The sequence below is a fragment of the Phacochoerus africanus genome, chromosome 13 (assembly GCF_016906955.1).
Source record: "Phacochoerus africanus isolate WHEZ1 chromosome 13, ROS_Pafr_v1, whole genome shotgun sequence".
NCBI lineage: Eukaryota > Metazoa > Chordata > Mammalia > Artiodactyla > Suidae > Phacochoerus > Phacochoerus africanus.
This window is the reverse complement of record NC_062556.1, coordinates 68,809,836-68,830,525: the sequence shown is the minus strand read 5'-3', so window position 1 is coordinate 68,830,525 and position 20,690 is coordinate 68,809,836. Positions and strand designations below refer to the sequence as shown.

General features: G+C 39.0%; 1 protein-coding gene and 1 non-coding gene across 3 annotated transcripts in view; both read right to left on the bottom strand.

Moving 5' to 3' along the window:
• PCCA (propionyl-CoA carboxylase subunit alpha) overlaps nt 1-20,690 on the bottom strand; it is a 363,296-nt gene that overhangs the window by 56,357 nt on the left and 286,249 nt on the right. For both annotated transcript variants that reach the window (XM_047756486.1, XM_047756487.1), the window contains one exon: nt 7,577-7,630. In XM_047756486.1, the coding sequence (XP_047612442.1) occupies nt 7,577-7,630 (54 nt within the window). The remainder of the gene's footprint in view (nt 1-7,576; nt 7,631-20,690) is intronic.
• LOC125113661 (U6 spliceosomal RNA) lies at nt 3,278-3,384 on the bottom strand. The gene has a single exon (XR_007131528.1). It is a non-coding gene; the product is annotated as a U6 spliceosomal RNA (small nuclear RNA).

Below are 20,690 nucleotides of genomic sequence, written 5' to 3'. Positions count from 1 at the left end.
GCTGTGGCTCTGGCGTAGGCCGTGGCTACAGCTCCAATTGGACTCCTAGCCTGGGAACCTCCATATGCCGCAGGTGCAGCCCTGGCAAAGACAAAAAGACGAAAAAAAAAAAAGAAAATTGAGGACCAGAGAATTTAAGTAAGTTGTTCAAGTTCTCAAAGCTAGCAAGTGGAAGCTACGGGATTTTTAAATCCAAGAAATCAAGCCTGACTTAGTATACTCCCCAAAATTCACTAACTTGCTGGTAGTTTACAGAATTTCTTGTGAATATACGACTGAGTAATTGCAAATATTTTAAACTGAAAACATTTCAGAGTGTTGTGTGTGTGATTTTTACAACTAACTCTAAGGTGCTACATGGCTTGTCTACCTCAGAAATTGAGTGGAATCAAGTAAGCATTCTAAAACCCTAAGACATGACACAAGAGTAAGGCATCATGTTATTCATTAAAATTAATTTTGAGGATCTTTGGCAGATGGCAGCAGGATTTTCAGATTCTTTGAAATAATTAGAGACACCCTAGGATACTGTGAAATCATGATTGAGGTTGCACTAAATTGGCTTCCAATAGCCACATACAATAGAAATGATTTGGACACTAGATAATGTCATTTTTAAATGGTTATATTAAAAACCAGGCTAGAAGATGATGCTAGAAGCCTTCCTCTTGGATGTGGGCATCTGCCAGGTATCCGTCCTGGGCCTGTCCCCTCCCGCGTGACTGTCCCCGCAGGTGATCTCATTTCCTACAGGGCTTCACTGCTTGATGTCCACAAAGACCAATGACATGCTCACCCTTTACATCCGAGATGTCCCCCTGGCATTTCAGACTTAAGGTGGTCAGAAACCCAACGCCCCACCTCCGCCGCCTTTCCTCTCCTGCACTTCTCCTCTGGTTTTGCGCCATGGCTCCCTGCATCGCTGATCACATCTAGAAACCCCAGCATCACCAATTCTCCGTGAGACATAAAACTAGACTCTGGGTCCTCAGGGGGAGGCTTTCAAATGTACCTCTTCTTCCTTTGCCCACTCTCTCTCTTTAAAATTAAATGTAAAATTAAAACAAAACAAAACACACCTCAGGTGATACTGAGACGCTCTTCTTTCAAACCCTTCAACGTCCAGAGAATGGAGTCCAATCTCTTCAGCAGGGTCCCACAACACCCAGCTCCTGCCGCTCCATCGTCCCTTCCACCACAACTCTGTCACCTGTCTGCCACCCTCACTAGCTGGCCTGCTTTTCTTTAAACACTTGGGTGACCCATCACTCTATACCCTCATTTATTTTATTCATTTATTCCCTTTGCTTTCTCCATCATCATCACAAAGTACAGTTTCTGAACATGCTTGTCTCAGGGCTGGTGCAGATGCTGTTCCTCTCTATCTGAAATGCCTTTCCCTGCTTGCAAACTCCATCCTAAAAGACTAAGCATGAGCTGGACATATTCACAGGGAGCTTTTCAAATTCCTCCACTTCCTTTTCCCAAGCCCCAGAAAACCTCTACTGCCCACAAACCTCTATTTTCACCCTTGTCACACTAATATTTCTTTATCCTTAGTGGACAGTGCGCTTACTTCCGGCAGAGAGGTCCTTTTTCTTTGAATTACCAGAACTCAACGTCCATCACACAACAATAACCAATCAATACAAGATGCCTGACTACTACGACTCCCAATAGCTGCTAGGCATTAGGCACGCCCACTAAAGAATGTACTTGTCTAGTGGGGGATGAAATGTAGCTTCTTAATCAAAGACCTATGCCCTGCAGTCTATATTTTATCTATTTATAAATAGGATTTTTATCAGAAAAGAAGCAGTATGGCTAACAGGTCTATAATTTTCCTTGCCAGCACATCAGCCTTGGCATGACCCATCTCGGCTCTTCCTGTGTACTCGTGAGATTGGTTGGTCAGTGTCTTCCTGAAGCCCCTGTGCCACTTAAGGGCAGAGACCAAGCCACATTCATCAGGCACACCTCCTAGCAAGTAGCAAAGCAAGCAGTCCACGACTTCTTTTAAATTTTTCTTCAAAATGCCTCACACAATGGGATATTAACAACTGCACTTTCAAATTATATCCAGCAAGCCAATTTCACACTTAGACTCTAAGTTTACTTTCTAGTAAACTTAGAGTCTAAAAGTTCATTCTTAATTTTGTCCTACTGCTACACAGAAAACACGTAACCGCAAAAACCGTGTTCAAGATTCAGATTGCATTTAAGAGGTCCCTGGTGGCCCAGTGGGTAAGGGGAGGGTGTTGTCACTGCTGTGGCGTGGGTTAAATCCCTGGCTTGGGAACTTCCACACAAAGAAGACATGGCTTAAAAAAAAAAAAAAAAATGGACTGCATTTAGGGCCCTTTCCAATAAAATCTTATTTTACCCACATTTTGGCTGAAATTTTGAAAACTGGGGGAAATGAATGCAGGATGGCTGCCATAGATACACTTCTTAGCATTACAAAACTATCAAAAGAACAGACAGACTTCATGAACCTTCCACAGCGTCTAGCCTGTAGCCACCTGCTTTCTATGGCTGGACAGGAAAAGAGTCAGGAATAAGAAGAGCCTGACCGTGGGGGTGGAGCCCTGCGTGTTTGGGGCGGAAGTGGCTCTGGGGTTCCATGCCAGACACTTTCCAGTCCTCCCTCTTTTCCCCATCTGAGGAAACTGGGACCAGTGCAACTTGGGTTAAAGTGGGCCAAGTCCCAGGTAGCTCAGTCAGGTGTCCTGCCAAGGGCTAAGCACGCATGGAAAGCTCGGGTGGCTGCCCAGGGGCTGGGACATGGAACTAGGGTGCAAGAAATCCCAACAAGCCATTGTGTCACGCCTGAAACCCCACTGATACAGAGAAAGGGATGGAACAGAGAAGGAAGAAAAAGGCAAATAAAGACTAGAGATGAGTCAGACACATAAACAGAGGGATTTCTAAGGTATGGAAAACCAAAGAAGTTCTCTGGATGTTTATTTTTAGAAGACAATAATAACCAAAAATGTATGACATAATTTACTTCTCAAAAGAGTACCGGTAAAGAAAAGCAAGAACAACCCTAGTTCTTTTTCATTTGCCAACTATTTGGATTTTAATCAAATGAGAGTTTAATAAAATTCAATATCTGTGAGTTTTCAGAAAATGTAGAACTTTTTTTTTGGTCTTTTGTCCTTTTCCTTTTTAGGGCTGCACCTGCAGCATATGGAGGTTCCCAGGCTAGGAGTCTAATCGGACCTACGCCAGAGCCACAGCAATGCAGGATCCGAGCCACGTCTTCGACCTACACAAAAATATGGAACGCTTCACGAATGTGTGTGTCATCCTTGTGCAGGGGCCATGCTAATCTTCTCTGTATTGTTTCAATTTTAGTATATGTGCTGCGAAAGCGAGCACAGAAAAAGTAGAACTTTTGATGATGTTTCTGTATCCACAGATATGAAGGATACAGATTTGGGGTCCTATGATATCAGTTGACAAGATACAGCCTAAGCTTCAGCTCTTGCTAATTAAACGAATCAATTAAGAGACTCCAGTTGCAACTGTGTAGCTGCTGTTCTATAGTAGCAATAACAACCCCGCGGGGAGGTCTTTTACTACATTAAAATGCTGTCCTCCACGACTCCATCTGATATTATTAGAAACAGTTATTTGTGTCTTGCTGTCATATTAGTAGCAAAGGCAAATTGTGGAAATATGCAGACCAGAATGGTCCCAGTATGAGATCAGGTTGGGTTTTCAGCCTCCAAGGGAACAATTGCTGAAATTCCAAAGTTCCCCAAAGTTCTTTAATGGAACTGATAAATCTATCAGCACAGCATCCATTTAGAAACGAGGTAAGGGTCACATATTTACATACTTTCCTGCTAGGCTGATACAATTCAACTAGATGAATTATCATATTAAGTTTACCCTCCTGAGTTAAACTGATGGAGTTCAAAATTGTTTTTGATGGTTGTCATTAATCGCTGTTACTTCGTAAATGCTTACTTTGAAATCTAATTGTGCTAGCGTATCAAGGGTCATATTAATACCATTCTTAATGGTAAATCTTTATAAAACATGTTTATTCTACTGATATTATCGCTCAAGCTTTCAAGGCTAATAAGAAATAAAGTATATTTATTATCAATAAAAACTTAATTTAAAATGTACAATTGGAGATTTAAATTAGCTTTAAGAACTTCAGCATGATTTGGTTTCATTAAGATCTCTGGCTAAGCTTCAAAGACATATAATTTGATAGTTCCTCAAGAGTCCTTGGGCAAATGCCAACAATACAGCTATGAAGAGGCTGCTCAGTGGATTTCTAAGCTCATTTTCTCTTTCAGGCAGTATGTATGCATTGTTTTCACAAGGAAAAAAAGTCAGTCTTAGTGCGATACCTTTGTCTTAATATTATGGCCTTTTAAAGATAACAGTACTTTAAAAACTAAATATAAACAATACTTGCAATATAAAACCCGTGATAAAATGGTAACCTCTGCATTCCTCAAGCAGTAACAAGATACTCATCCTTATTGTCAAACACAGTTTAAAGTAAGGAATTTGAGTTACGTAAAACATTGGACCTCTTCCATTTCTTTGTGAGTTTATACTCTCTGACATACATAAATAAGCAAAACCCAGACAACTTACAAAGTGAAATCAGGCACAGATATCCTGGAAAAGTTCTGGGATGTGTAATTTACCAACTAAGTGTGTATTATGGACTAAAAGGTAGTGTTCCCCCAAAATTCATATGCTGACGTCCCAACCCCCAGTTATGATGGTATTTGGAAGTGGCACCTTTGGGAGGTTTAGACGAGGCCTTGACAGGGGGCCTGACAGAGGAAAGGAAGGGGCTTTCCAGGGCTTGTGCCCGATACATTTGAAGAAAAGCAACAAGGCCAACTGAGTTTTAAAAGGATCACTTTAACTGCAATATTATTAATGATACAGCAGGGAGCAGGGATGGTGGGGGGAAGGCTGGCTGCTCTAAGAATTTGAACAAGAGATGACAAAGGCTCTGATCAGGATGCAGGCAGTAGGTGGTGTGCAAGAAAGAGGAATCAAGGAAAAGACAAGGTTTTAGCTCAAGTTGCCATTTTCTTTCTCTTTTATTTTCTCTTTTCCTTTTTTCCTTTTTCTATTTTTGCAGCACACCCACAGCATATGGGTCAAATTAGCTGCAGCTGCCAGCCTACGCCACAGCCACAGCAACGCTGGATCCGAGCTGCATCTGCAACCTACACTGCAGTTCAGGGCAATACTGGGTCCCTAACCCACCAAACAAGGCCAGGGATGGTACCCCGCATTCTCATGGCTACTAGTCGGGTTCATAACTTGCTAAGCCACACACAACGGGAACTCCCAAGTTGCCATTTTCTGAGATAAAAAGTACTACAGGAGAAACTTTATGTTTTTGGATCTTTGCAGGTTCTAGGTATTAAGAACTCAATTTTTAATAAATGCACCCCAAGAAATCTGGTGCAACCAGATATATGCAACCTTAGAATCCAAGAAGAGAGACCAAGTAGCAGAGGTGGCATAAGTGCCCTCTCTAGAATAAGCATGAGGTACAGAAAAACCTTCACATAAGAGAGAATTCAAGGTAGCTTTTTATGAAGGTATTTTTTAGATGAGATTAACGTTTCAATTAGTAAACTTTGAGTGAAGCAGATTACCCCGTACAATATGGGTGGGCTGTGTTCAATCAGCTGAAGAAAAAGGATGCACCTCCCAAGCAAGAAGGAATCCTGCAAGCACAATGACTTTGGACTTGAACTGCAACTCTTCCCTAGGCCTACTCTGTAGGTTTTGGACTTGCCTCCACAATAGCATGAACCCATTGCTTAAAATCAATCAACCAATCAACCAATTAATCAATCTCTCTCTGTGTATATACAAAAATATAATACACACACACACCCTATGGTTCTGTTTCTTTGGAGAACCATGACTAAAACAGTTTCTTCTGACATGCATTTAAATAATATTTAAAAATTTTAATTAGAAAATAAGTGCATAAAACCTATTTAATACTTAATCAGAAAAACAAAAATAACCACAAGTCTCAGGTGCAACAAAAAATTTATAGCACATTGAGCAGGTACCTACACATATACTTTAATCCATAAACTTTACATATATATACTATAAAGCACTAAGTAAATGCATGTAATTATTAACATCCTTCCTATCTCGATGGCTGCAAAATCACTTACCTTTTTTTTTTGCAATACACTTTATTTTATTTTATTTTATTTTATTTTTGTCTTTTTGCCATTTCTTGGGCCACTCCCGCGGCATATGGAGGTTCCCAGGCTAGGGGTCGAATAGGAGCTGCAGCCGCTGGCCTACACCAGAGCCACAGCAACGCGGGATCCGAGCCGCGTCTGCAACCTACACCACAGCTCACGGCAACGCCGGATCGTTAACCCACTGAGTAAGGGCAGGGATCGAACCCGCAACCTCATGGTTCCTAGTCGGATTCATTAACCACTGCGCCATGACCGGAACTCCAAAATCACTTACTTTTTGATCTCAGCCATAGGCTTCTCCTCTGATATTCTCAACTCACAGAGCTAACAAATACCCAATGTGAGGTTACCACCTAAGCGACGCACCCAAAGGACACGAATAGACATTTTATAGATTATAAAAGATACCTAGCAAACGAATACATGGAGAAATATTCAAATACAACAGCAATAAACAGAGAAATGCTAATTAAAATAATAAGGTACCTTTTTCTACAAGTTATTTTGAAAATTATAAGAACACTACTTATGTGATATTTATAAACTTTAAAAATAATAGCTATAAGGTAAATTTCACTGGGTAAAGCTGAATGATTTTGAGAATAACTAATACTAGTTAGAATGCAATCCAAGATATTTATAAACTTTAAAAATAATAGCTATAAGGTAAATTTCACTGGGTAGAGCTGAATGATTTTGAGAATAACTAATACTAGTTAGAATGCAATCCAAGTGTTATTCTCATATACAATGAAAGGTATTCTAAAGATATATGAAATAATTGGCAACAATGCATATTAAACCATAAAATTATACATGGTTTTGACTCTATTTAGGAGGGAACATAGCTCAGACGCTTTTGAAAATATCTCACAAGTGTTTGAAAATAATTCAAACTATTAAAAAAGCAAACCACATGAAGCTGTTCATTAGAATACCATTTGTAATGGGCAAAAAATTAGGGTACCTTAAATACCTAAAGGCTGGGATTCCTAGATAAGTAAAATATGCCACATCTACTCACCAGAATGTTCAATATAGTTTCATTTAAATAATGCTTATATATATTTAATAGCAATATGGAAAATGACTGATAGGATCTTGAGTGGAAAAAAAATCAACCATGTTGTACAGCGGAAAAAAATAAACAAATTTAAAAAAAAATCAAGATACAAAATTATGATTCAGCTTCATTATAAGTGTGGACTCAGAAAAATCAAGATACAAAATTATGATTCAGCTTCATTATAAGTGTGGACTCAAAACACATGGGCTGAAACTAACAGATCACTTTTTCTCTCTGTAAATTAAGAAAATATACAAAATAATAATTCTTTCCCACTTACCACTGTACCAAGAAACTGAATGCTCATGTTGCCACCTGCATCTCGAGAAAGACACTGGGGGGAAAAAAGAGACATAAAATGAATCCCCATCCACACAAAAACATGTACGCGAATGTTCACAGCCACGTTATTCCCAAGAGCTAAATAACCCAAATGTCCATCAAATGATAAAATGGATAGACAAACCATGGTCTATTCATCGAATGGAATACTACTTGGCCACAAAAAGTAATGAAATACGGCTACATGTTACCACAGCAGTCAGTCACAAAGGACCACGTAACAAGAAATGTAATGGGGTCCGTCTAACAAGAAAGGTCCAACCCAAGTCCACAGACAGCGAAAGTAGACGCGTACAGTCTGGCTCTTCTCTGATGGAACTTGTGTTTAAAAACAACATAAATGTTAACATTTAAACCATTTTCAAGTGTAAATTTCTGCAGCGTTAAGTATATTGACACTGTTGTTTAACAGATCTCCAGAACTTTCATCTTGCAAATGTGACACTCCACACCCATCAAATGACAAGCCCCCTCCCCTACCTCATCCTAGTAACTGCCATTCTGCTTTCTGTTTCTATGAATTCGACTACTTTAGAGGTATTTTAGATATCTCGTACAAGTGGATTCATATAGTAGTTGTACAACTTTTGGGGGCGGGCTTATTTCACCTAATGTAATGTCCTCAAGGTTCATCCATGCTGTGGCATGTGACAGGATTTCTTTCCTTTTTCAGACAATAATATTTCCCTGAATGTACAAACCGCATGTTGTTTATTCGTCAATCAGTGGACGTTTTGGTTGCTTGCACACTGTGAAAAATGCTCAATGAACATGGGTGGGCGAACGTCTTTGAGAGTCTATTTTCAACTCTTTTGGACATGTAGATCTAGAAGTGGGATTGCTGGGTCATATGGCACTACTATTTTTAAATTTTTGAGGAAACTCTATAGTATTTGCCATAGCAGTTGTACCATTTTATAATTGTACTAATTGTGCACAATGGTTGCATTTTCTCCACATTCTCACCAACACTAGCTATTTTCTGTTTTTTTTTTTTTCATAGTGGCCATTTTGCTGGGTATGAGATGATATCTCATTGTGGGTTTTGACTTGCACATCTCTGTCAATTACTGATATCAAACATCTTTCATATGCTGGTTGCTCATTTGCGTATTGTCACTGGAGAACTGTCCATTCAAGGCCTCTGACCACTTTTTAATCGGGTTATATATTTAATCTTTATGTATTTTGGATATTAATCCTTTACCAGGTATATGAGTTGCAGGTATTTCTCCCATTCAACAGGACACTTTTTCACTCTGTTGATTATGTCCTTTGATGCATAAAAGTTTTTGAGTTTGATACAGTCCAAATTGTCTAGGTTTGCCTTTGTTGCCTATGATTTTGGTGTTATATCCAAGAAATCACTGTCAAGTCCAAAGGTCATGAAGCTTTTTGCCTACGTTTTCTTCAGGAGTTTTCTAGTTTTAGGTGTAATGTTTAGTTCTTTAATATGTTTGAGCGAATTTCTGTATATGGTGTAAGATAAGGATCCAATTTCAATCTTTTATGTGTGGCAGATCCACGCTTTTAGAGAAAATCTACATGTATACGGCTATCAAATTTATATTTTTAACTCCCATTTGTCATCTGAATTCAAGACTCGTGTAGTCATTTTTTAACTGGACACCAACACCTGGCTACCTAACGCGCATATTAAATCTCCCAAGTCCAAACATAATTCTTGATGTGCTTCCTCAAACCTGCTTCTCCTCTAGCAGTCCCATCTCAGCAAATATTATCATCATTCACTCAGTTGCTCACTTTTACGGCTTTAACTTCCTTCATACCCAGTATCCAATCCATTTGCCAATCTTTTCTGCCTTCCCTCTAAAACATGTGTCAAATTAGTTTACGTCAAGCCATCTCCACCGCTACCATCTTAGTCTAAGCCAAGGGTTGGCAACTTTTTTCTTCACAGAGCCAGGTTTTGGTAGGTTCTTCTTTTGATACTTGCCTTTCGCCTAACATTATACTGTGGTATAATCACTTCCAATTGAAGGTTAAGTGGAAGATCCTCGATTGTACAGGGTTATAGAGGCTTTAAAATATGGAAATTTCCTTTGCTTTTGCATTGAGGTTTGAAAAACGCTGCTGGAACTATGGTCCACTTCTGGTTTTAATCTTTTGACAGCCTCGGGAGTATAAAAAGCAGCTTGGGAGTACCCATCGTGGCTCAGTGGTTAATGAATCTGACTAGGACCATGAGGTTTAGGGTTCGATCCCTGGATCCCTGGCCTTGCTCAGTGGGTTAAGGCTCCGGCGTTGCCGTGGGTTGTGGTGTAGGTCACAGACGAGGCTTGGATCCCAAGTTGCTGTGGCTCTGGTGGAGGCCAGCAGCTACAGCTCCGATTCAACCCCTAGCCTGGGGACCTCCATATGCCAGAAAAGACCAAAATAAATAAATAAATAAATAAATAAATAAATAAATAAATAAAATGAAAAGCAGCTTGACATTAGTTGTGACTCAAATGCTAGTTGTCAAAGTGACTTTACCACAGTATGCATTTTGCATGTAAATGATGTTTTGTCTTTCAATTTCAGGTTGAGTTCATTAAGAAACATTATCAAAGTGTGCAGCACAAGCTAATTCTCAAAGCCATTCAATGTCTGATGTGCCATAATAGTGGTTGAGGACAATTCTTTTTGTTTAGAAAAATTTCAATCTTGGTCCTGTGTCAAAGAAATCTCAACAAACTTCTAAGACACTGAACTGCTGTGTGATAGAGAAAAATCACAGCATTAAGATTCTACTTATAATAAACTCTCCAAAAGCAGCCACGGATAGATATAAATGAATAAATGTGGCTGTGTTCAGATAAAACTGTATTTATGAAGCTGAAACTTGAATCTCATATACTTTTCATGTGTCATGAAACATTATTCTTCTTTTAATTTCTTCCAACCATTTAAAATATAATACATCCAAACTTTTAAAAACCACTCACCTTGCGAGCAGTACAAAAAGTAGCAGTGGGTTGGAATTCGCTGACTCCTCATCTAAACCATCATCAGCATCTCTCATGCGGGTGACCACAATGATGCTGCAAATAATTTCCTTGCTCCACCCCTGGTCCATCCTTAAATCACATCATACCATTCATTCTTCTATGCAAAACCCTTCAAAAGCTTTGCAGTAGGAATCAAATAGAAACCATACTCTCTGGCTTATGAAGAGCCGACATGACCTGGTCCCTCTCTATCCTTTTCTACTCTCCTAACAATTTTCCAGACACTGGCCTTCCTTCCGGCCTCCACACAAACTAAATTTGCTCCTGTCTCATAGCCTTTGCTCATGCCATTCTTACTTGGGACTTTCTTCCCCTGCATTTTTGGATCGCTTCCTCCTCCTCCTCCTCATAGGTCTCAACTCAATGTTCACTACTCAGAGAGGACTTCCTAACCATCCTGCCTAAAGCTACCTCCTCTAATCACCTCCTACGAATTATTCTGCTGTAGTCTCTGTGGGCCTTCTTAGCATCCACATTACCTTATTTATGCGTTTATTCCCCCGCTGCAATGTAAGTCACGGTCACCGATGTATTCCCAGAGTCCAGGACACTGCCTAGGTCATGCCAGCATTACCTTCTATGTAAAAGGTAGTGAAAAATTCCTTTTCTTTACCCTTCAAGGGCCAGACTGATTCCCAGGCAAAGAGGAGTAATTTTGCACAATGGAAAATGGAGATGGGCTTAGAAATGCATATTTTCACATTAAAGATAAAATTAAATTGTAATAACGAATATGCAAACCACAGATACAAGTACCAATAAATTGCCTTTAATTTTGCATTCAATGTAAAGCAGATTAAGGAGTTCCTTGGCTCAGCGGGTTAAGGATCTGACATTGTCACTGCTGTGGCTACAGTCGCTGCTGTGACTCGGGTTCAATCCCTGGCCCAGGAACTTCTGCATGTCACCAGTGTAGCCTAAATAAATGAATGAATAAAGTAGGTTAAAATTATACATATTATGAGCATCCAACTTTTTACCTCACCACAACTACCACAGTCTGTATACTTGCATTGACAGAAAGAAAACCCAAACCTGATATATCTCAGCAATAAGGACTGATTTAATAGAAAATAGGGAAATAAAATTTCATTCAAAAATTGGAATTTGCTTCTGTGCAGGAAACAAGAATAGATATTTTCCCACAGTCTAGAATGAAGACAATTTGGTTTCAGAATCCACAAAGAACAAAGTACTCGATGCCCACAAGGAGTGTGCAGCATGCCAAAACAAACATGAACTGACCGCCTGATAAACTAATAGCAACAAGTAAAATACAATAAAAACGAAAACTTTTTTCATGAAACATATTCGGTCCTTAGTAAAATATTTTCTCCAAATATTTCACCCCTTTTTCTATTTTAAGTGGTACTTCATAGCTAGATAAAAAGGTCCTTTCCTCATTTTGAAGTCTGCTCCAACATTTACAAAATACACTCCTTTTTTCTTTCTTCAAGGAAGAGAACATTTAAGAAGTAAGACTTAGTTAACAAAATAATTTCAACATTTGCTAGAATAACATTCATACAAAATTAGCAAGATTGCTCACTCCAAAAGAGCAAAAACATTCACAAAATATAAAAAGGTTCCAAATATATCTTCCTAAGATAATAAAATCAGAGGCAATTTCACCTTTAAGAGTAATCTCACTGAACAGTAAGAGGAAGAAATAGTAATAGTTTTCTTTTTCCTCTCACTGATTTCCAACTTGATAATACGTTTCAAAGGCCATTACTGTGGGATTTGTCTTATCGGTCCCCAGTGCAGCTGCTTGTATTATTTTCCACGTTTGCTATAATCAGTGTTTATACTATTCAAAATCCTCTTCTTCTGGCAGCTACTAAAACATAATTTTCTAGTTAACAGATAGTAGAGGAAAAAAGAGTATGTATGGAGTGTTGGGGCGGGGGAGGGGATTCACAAAGATATTTTTCCATTATGCTAAATTTTTAAAAGCTACTGCCAATCATAAAATGTATGCCACTTGAGACAAGAAAATGGCCAAGATTCTAGACTATGTTATAGAAGCCAGTAGACTTGCATTGAAATTAATATTTTAAATTACAGTTGTAAATACATCCCAGCTGCTAAATAGTGATTAAATTTTTTGAAGCCTAGTGAAAGGAGTTATTTCTGTTCCACTGGTGGGCTTATTTCTAAGATGTGTAACTGTAATTGATGTTTTCAGGAATGTGAAAAGGAGATGGTTAATAATTACTCTTTCATTTCCTACTTCTTTAGAAAAAAATACCAACCTCTACTTATTTCAAGTTATATATTTTTATATCCTATACATTCTACGTAGATGGTTTCATATTACATTTAATGATTCTAGAGCAGAAGCATAAGGTACAAAATAGTAGCTAATTACTCCTAAGGGAGTGGAGATGAAGAGAAACGTCTACAAATCACAGGAAACATTTATTTGGGGACTAAAACCATAAGATCATAACTTCCAAATTCACTTTTTTCCTTCTTTTTTTTTTTTTTGGACTGGAAAAGTATAAGCAAAAATGTAAGCCACTTCACTTAAGTTTTCAATTAAAATGTTAACATACTTATTTTAACATCTATACACATTTATTAGGATTCAAACTGAAGTTTGTTCTTACAGACGTTGTGGGAGTTATTCTCATCTAAAACACAGAAAAAAGAAACTAACATTTTTAACCTCTGAAGTGGTGACAAAATCCATTCCCTTTCTTCAAAAACAGAAAATCAAGCTTAAATTTTAAAAATCGATTCAAATTCTGGGCAGATAAGCACTTGCAAATATATCACAGATAGTTACACATTCTGCAAACACAGTAACATCTCTTCTATTGCATTCATGTGCTTGTATAATATTCTACGTTACAAAGGCCCACTGAGCATTTTAAGTTATCATGTTATATAACCTGTTTAACCCTGCAACCAATGCACAAGTAATCCATTTAATCTGGGATTCTGTATAAATAACATGAGATTCATGTGACACTATTCCAAATTTGTCCGCTTTAACATAGAAAATTAGTTCCACTTAGTTGAATATCAATGATCTATTCAATGCAGGATGCAATAGTGCGGCAATCAGCTTTGTGCTTTTATTTATAAGAAATTTATCTTCTCTTGAAAATATTTAAGCAAGAATATGAAAACGAAAAAGATAAAAGCCTTCAAAGGTACACTATGAATAGCTTCGCATCACACAAATGTGAAAATTGTTAGACCTTAGCAGGATCTCGAGATATTTTCAAAAGTATTTAGCTACTCTTCAGGCCTGTAGACAACCTGCTGTGAGCAGGTGGAGAGAAGAAATCAAGCCACACAAAGAAACAGGCCAATAGCAGTTAGTCAGCTCTGCCTGCAAATGTTCAAACAACGTGACTTCGCAAAACGAAAATCTAGCATGTAAAACGCTAACGAGAAACAATGTATTAAATTCCAGCAGACAAATTACACTGTACGAAACTGAGAACCACTCCAGTTGTTCAAAGTAAAATGGAAGCCTCTTCAAAGTTAAAAAAATATTACTTCACAGAACATAGCCCTAGGGGGGAAAAAAAAAAGTTGTATTCATCCAGCATGTTCCATAGTGAAGGTGCTAGGATGTGTGAAAACAGCAGTGAGCTTAACATGTAGAGAAGAGCAAAATCTTTTGTGTCAACACTTTAATTATATGCTTTATTTAGGCAGGAAATTTTTCCACTTCTAAAAAATAGGCCTAATTTTTGTTAAGCTTCTAAATTAAAATTTTAAAAGGTTGTCACCTAAATAAGAAATTTATCCTCTGTTTTAAAATGAATTTAATTTATCTATTTTAACTTTAAATGATAAAAACCAAAACATATTGACCCATGGGGGAGCACTTTAAAAAAATGTGTTTTTTTCCCCTTCTATAAACATTCTGATTTATAAAATGTTTTGTTTGTGAGCTAACTAGCCACACATGGCTATTGAGAACCTGAACTGTGACTAGTGTAACTGAGAAACTAAATTTACAATTTTATTTAATTTTACTTTTATTTATTTTTTATTTTTTTGCTTTTTAGGGCCCCACCTGCAGCATATGGAGGTTTCCAGGCTAGGGGTCGAAATGGAGCTTAGCCGCCGGCCTACACCACAGCCATAGCAATGCCAAATCCGAGCCTTGTCTGAGACCTACACCACAGCTCACGGCAACACCAGATCCTTAACCCACTGAGCAAGGCCAGGGATGGAACCTGCAACCTCATGGTTCCTAGTCAGGTTTTTTTCCACTGTACCACCAGGGGAACTCCACAATTTTATTTAATTTTAAATACAGAAGCAATGTAATATATTTTTTCTTTTAAATACAACTTCATTGATTTGGTCCATTTCACTTTAATCATTCCATTATTTATGTTACTGTTGTCATATGCTTCATTTTCTTTCTCTCTCTCTCTCTCTTTTTTTTTTTTTTTTTGGCCACTCCAGGGCATATGGAGCTCCACACCAGAGATCAGATCCAAGCCACAGGTGTGACCAATGTCAGCTGTGGCAACATCAGATCCTTTAATCCACTGTGCCAGCCAGGCCAGGGATCGAACCTTCGTCCTGGCACTGCAGAGATGCCACTGATCCCCCTGTACCACAGCAGGAACTACATATGTTTCCTTTCTGGTATCATACTAATAACCTTTTAATATTGTTTCATATAGAAACTCTAACATTTTGAATAGACTAGGGTAAATAAAACCAGATTAGTAAACGAATTGCAAATATAGCTCAATTAGATTTCCACTGGACAATCTGTTTTTATTTTTGTTTTTGTTTTCTGATCTTGTAGTCAGAGGAAGTTCCCGGGCCAGAGATCCACACCACAGCAGTGACAACACCGGCTCCTTAATTGGCTGAGACACCCGGGAAGTTCCAGGGCAAAATGTCTCATTCCACAACTTTTTAAATTGGTAATTTGGAAATCAGAATATATCTTTCCACTAAAGAATGAGAAAAGGTGGTTAACCTCTCAGATTACGCCATTAAGACATATTTAATAAGCACCATTACCAATAGATTCTACGTACGCAATGAAAACAGGAGGAATGTGTTGGTATATATCCAATTTAAAAAAAGAAAATAAATACAAAATACTACCATTTTATTTTTTTGAATGATAATATTTGAAGAAAAAATGGTTTAATTACTAGATGAAGAAACAGATTAAACACTACGCGATTCTAAAAGGTCCTTAGGTACCTAAGAAATTTCAAGGTTTATATCACCAGTTCTTTATTATAAATTATTTCATCTCAAAATAAATGATCTCCTGGAGTTCCCATTGTAACTCAGTGAGTTAAGAACCTGACTAGTATCCACGAGGACGCAGGTTTGATCCCTGGCCTCGCTCAGTGGGTTCAGGATCTGCTGTTGCCACAGGCTGCAGCGTAGACCACAGGTGCAGCTCTCATCCTGCATTGCTGTGGCGCAGGCCAGCAGCTGGAGCTCTGATTTGACCACCCCTAGCGTGGGAACTCCATATACTGCCAAGTGCGGTCCTAAAAAGACAAAAAAAAAAATTATATATATACACACACATATATATATGTATATATATATATATATATATATACACACACACACACACATATATATATATGATTTCCTCCCCAAGACAGGTAAATGCATCACTAGCTCGATACTTAAAGTTTTTAATAATGATGAGAATTTGTGTCCAAGAGTGTGATTTTCTAAGTCTTTCTAAAGCAGCATGTGGATATACTGGAGTAAGCCGTGGTGTGAAGCAGACTTAATGAGCAACGACTCGGCAGGGACACGGGGGAGAGAAGTGCAAACATCATGTGCACACACCCCTGGGAAAGAAGAAATGAGGAAGAGCCCAAGGGGGCCTTTGTCTGTACCTACCAATCCTATCAACAGGTGGTACTGTGAGCCTTCAGCAGCTCAGGCGCTCGCTCCCCGCTGCAGAGGAAGGCAGATGGGAAGAAATGTGCTAGATAAGCAAGAGTCTTCTGGGCAAGGTCCCTGGGAGCCCTCCCATTTCTCTTCGCTCTCACAGAAATTACAGTGACTCTGCATCTGCAGAGATCAACCAGCCATGTTATCCAAGACTATATGGATTGCGTCAGTGTTGGAAGATGAGGAGTTTAGGAGAACTGATGAAATGGTTAAGAGGGCTTTCTCAGGACCACAGCTTAATTTGATGAAGGCCTAGAAGAAATAAAATCTAAATCTTGAAATGAAGATAAAGATAAAGCTGATTCATATCTGAGATTATAAAATGCAAGGTGACTACCCACTCATCCACCCTGTCAGCCATTCACCCAGATACTTGGCTTCTACCAGGGCCAGGATCCCAACAAGACAGCGGAAATTCAAGGTGAAAGTGAAACTGAAACAGGTAATTTAGATCAGTTAAAGGAATTCGGTAATTTATAAAATTCATTATCCAAAGAATGGTACATGCCAAAAGACAATTTCTTTTAAAAGAAATTAATGGATAGGGAGCTGCTGTTGCGGCGCAGCGGAAAGGAATCCCACAAGTATCCGTGAAGATGCGGGTTTGATCCCTGGCCTCACTCAGCAGGTTGGGGATCTGGCACTGCTATGGCTGTGGCATAGGCCAGCAGCTATAGCTCTGATTCAACCTCTAGCCTGGGAACTTCCATATGCTGGGGGTGTGGCTCTAAAAAGCAAAAAAAAAAAAAAAAAAAAAAAAAAATTAATGGATAATATTAAGCTCATGAAGCTTACCAATGAAAACCAGGAAAATGAATAGAAAATGTGTTGGGTAAATAGGAAGGTGATTACTAAAGCAAAGATATGCTTCCTACCCAAGTATTTCATCATCTAATCAGGTAAAGATGTAGTCACAGGGGTTTAGCAATAAAACTCAATAGGTGCTAAATGCCCATATATCCTTAAGAAATATGCTAGACTAGGCTGCCTAGTAGGACATGCTAGGAACTGTGAAACCACCAATTGCCCCTTCTCACCTCAAGAGAATATGAAATAAGTTAAAAATTCATTAGAGAGGTGGATTCCTTAAGCTAAGAATCAAGGTTGGACACTTTAAGCTAAGTGAAAGGAGCTCATGAAAATCCCTTGGTTTTCTGAAGGTCCTGGATTTCGAGGACCACACAGGGAAGATAAGCAATGCTTTTGATGACAGAGAAAAAAGAGTTTGGCGAGGCAAGGACTTCTAACTATTTCTTGTGGCCCAGATATGGATCGTGGAGATGAGACCCAGGCTGGGCCATCATGAGAGACCCTGCTTAGAGGAACATCTAGAGGGACAGGATCAGGAAAAGACAGAGCAGGCATCAAGGGTGCTGCAGGCGAGGAATTCTCCCAAATACACAGAAATGTCCTAGAGGACACCAGGCAGTCTTGGACATTTCTCATGCCCCCAAAGGAGGAACACTGGATTATAGCTGCCCTGGTCACCCCGTTCGTCCAGCATGTCCCTCCCCATCTTTACCCTGTCCCCCTGCTCTGGAGACCCCAGGGAGCAGCTTAGGGGGGAGAGGAGAGCAAGCAGGAAGGGAGAAGGCAACACTCTCATCTTCCTATAAACATTTCTCAGCCTGAGAATTTTACCTGTTTCTACCAGGAAAGGTCTTAGCAGCTTGGACATGACTAGACTTTTAAATACGCTTTCTCCCCAGCAGACTATGACTGGCTTATTACCTGGCAGCCACTTTACAGACTGAGAACTGTACACAGGTTCACGCAGAGGAGGAAAGAATAAGCTGAGAGAATGACTTTGAAAGAACAGTGGTAAGAAAGTTGCTTCTACTGGCACTAGAAGTTCCATTTCCACAGTGAGCTGGCTACACCATAAAATAAGGAGAGAAATGGCCCGTATTAGGAAGCACCTTGAATGCTTCTTCAATAACCACCTAAATAAATCTAAATTCAATAACTATCTAAATAAATCTAAATAAACTTTTTCAATAACTATCTAAATAAACTAAATGAATCCACAAGGAGATACCACTTCACATCCATTAGGAGAGCTATTATACACACCACAGTGGCAGCCACCTGAAAATAGCTGCCACTAATAGGAGGTTATTTTTAAATGGGAACAGGGTGATGAGAAAGTTCTAGACATGGATAGTGGCCATGACTGCACGACAATGTGACTGTACTTAATGTCACTGAACTACACACCCCAAATTGGATAAAATGGCAAATTTTCTATTTTATAATTTATGTATATTTTACCACCAGTTTAAAAAACCCTGTTACAGGAGTTCCCATCGTGGTACAGTGATTAACGAATCCGACTAGGAACCATGAGGTTGTGGGTTCAATCCCTGGCCTTGCTCGGTGGGTTGAGGATCCAGCGTTGCCGTGAGCTGTGGTGTAGGGTGCAGACGCGGCTCGGATCCCTCGTTGCTGTGGGTCTGGCGTAGGCCAGTGGCTACAGCTCCGATTCGACCCCTAGCCTGGGAATGTCCATATGCCGCGGGAGCGGCCCTAGAAAAGGCAAAAAGACAAAATAAAAATAAAAATTTAAAAAAAAAATGCTGTTACAAAATAATGTTGAAGAAAGAAAAATCTAAAAAAAGTGCAGGAGATTTAATCTCAGATTGGCATAAAACTCTGAAGTTCTATCACTACTGCTTGCTTTTAGAAGCTGATAGATGACTTGTGGCTTAGTATGTAAGAGCACAGAATGCAGGGTTCACCTTCAAAACCTCGCTTTTAAGAGGATAACCACCTCACAGTGACAAGAAAGGTCAATAAGAAACGTATTTTAGGAGTTCCCATCGTGGCGCAGTGGAAACAAATCAGACTAGGACTTAACCCACTGAGCAAGGCCAGGGATCGAACCCACAACCTCATGGTTCCTAGTTGGATTTGTTTCCACTGCGCCACGATGGGAACTTCCCCCTTAACCCCCTTTTTATTATGAAGACACACTAACCTCCCACAGCAGCATTTTGATGGACATTACTTTCCTCTGCAAAAACGTTTCAATGAATCTCCATCGGTGATGGAAAAGCACACTCTTTCCACTTCCATTTGCAGCTTGGCTTCTCCAATCTATTTCCCGCATTGAGCTCCAACAACTTTTCTACTTTAATGCTTCCCAATCCACCTCCCATTCCATGAACACACTTTTCTTATATCTCAAACATCATCTGAGACCCCTGGCCTGCAAAACATACACTCATGCACGCACACACATACACACACACATGCCATCTTTAAGGTATTCCCTGAAGATAAATGACAAATGAAAGGGAATAATTGACAGAGAACTCATGAAAGCAAATAGAGGGACCAGAGTTTCATATGAAGGAAAAGGTCACCTTTTTGTTTACAATTAATTGAGAAACATTTCATAGAAACAGTAAGCCTTTTAAAGAATCTTGGGCTTGGAAAGATGAGAAGGTGGCAAGCCAGCAAGAGGGAGAAAAACATGACTATAAATAAGCAGGGTTGGCACAACAGGTTCACCACAGTTTAAAAGTAAAAATGATCTTAACCCAGACCACACACAAAAATTAATTCCAGAAGGATTAAGGGTTTCAACGTGAAAAAGCGCAACATAAAAGGTTTAGAAGAAAATACTGGCAAGCATCTTGATGAGCTTGAGAGTAAAAAAAGGATTGTTTAAACAAATTCAAAATACACAAACCATAAAGGAAGAGACTGAAAATTCTGATATTAAAGCTCTGACTTAAAATTTGATTTGTATAACTTAAAAGGATAAAAATACAAGCTACGAACTGGGAGAAGTTGTTTGTAATACATATAACTGACACAGGCTCAGGACCTACAAAATATGAAAAACATTTATGAATCAGTAAGAAAAAGACAAACAATCTGATTAAAAAATGGGCAAAAGACATGAATAGGCATTTTGCAGAAGAAAAACAGGACTTTTTTTTTTTTTTTTTTAATCTTTTTAGGGCCATACCTACAGTATATGGAAGTTTTCAAGCTACAGGTCTAATCAGAGCTGTAGCTGCCGGCCTATAGCACAGCCACAGCAATGCAGGATCCGAGCCACATCTGCAACCTACACCACAGCTCACGGTAACGCAGGATCCTTAACCCACTGAG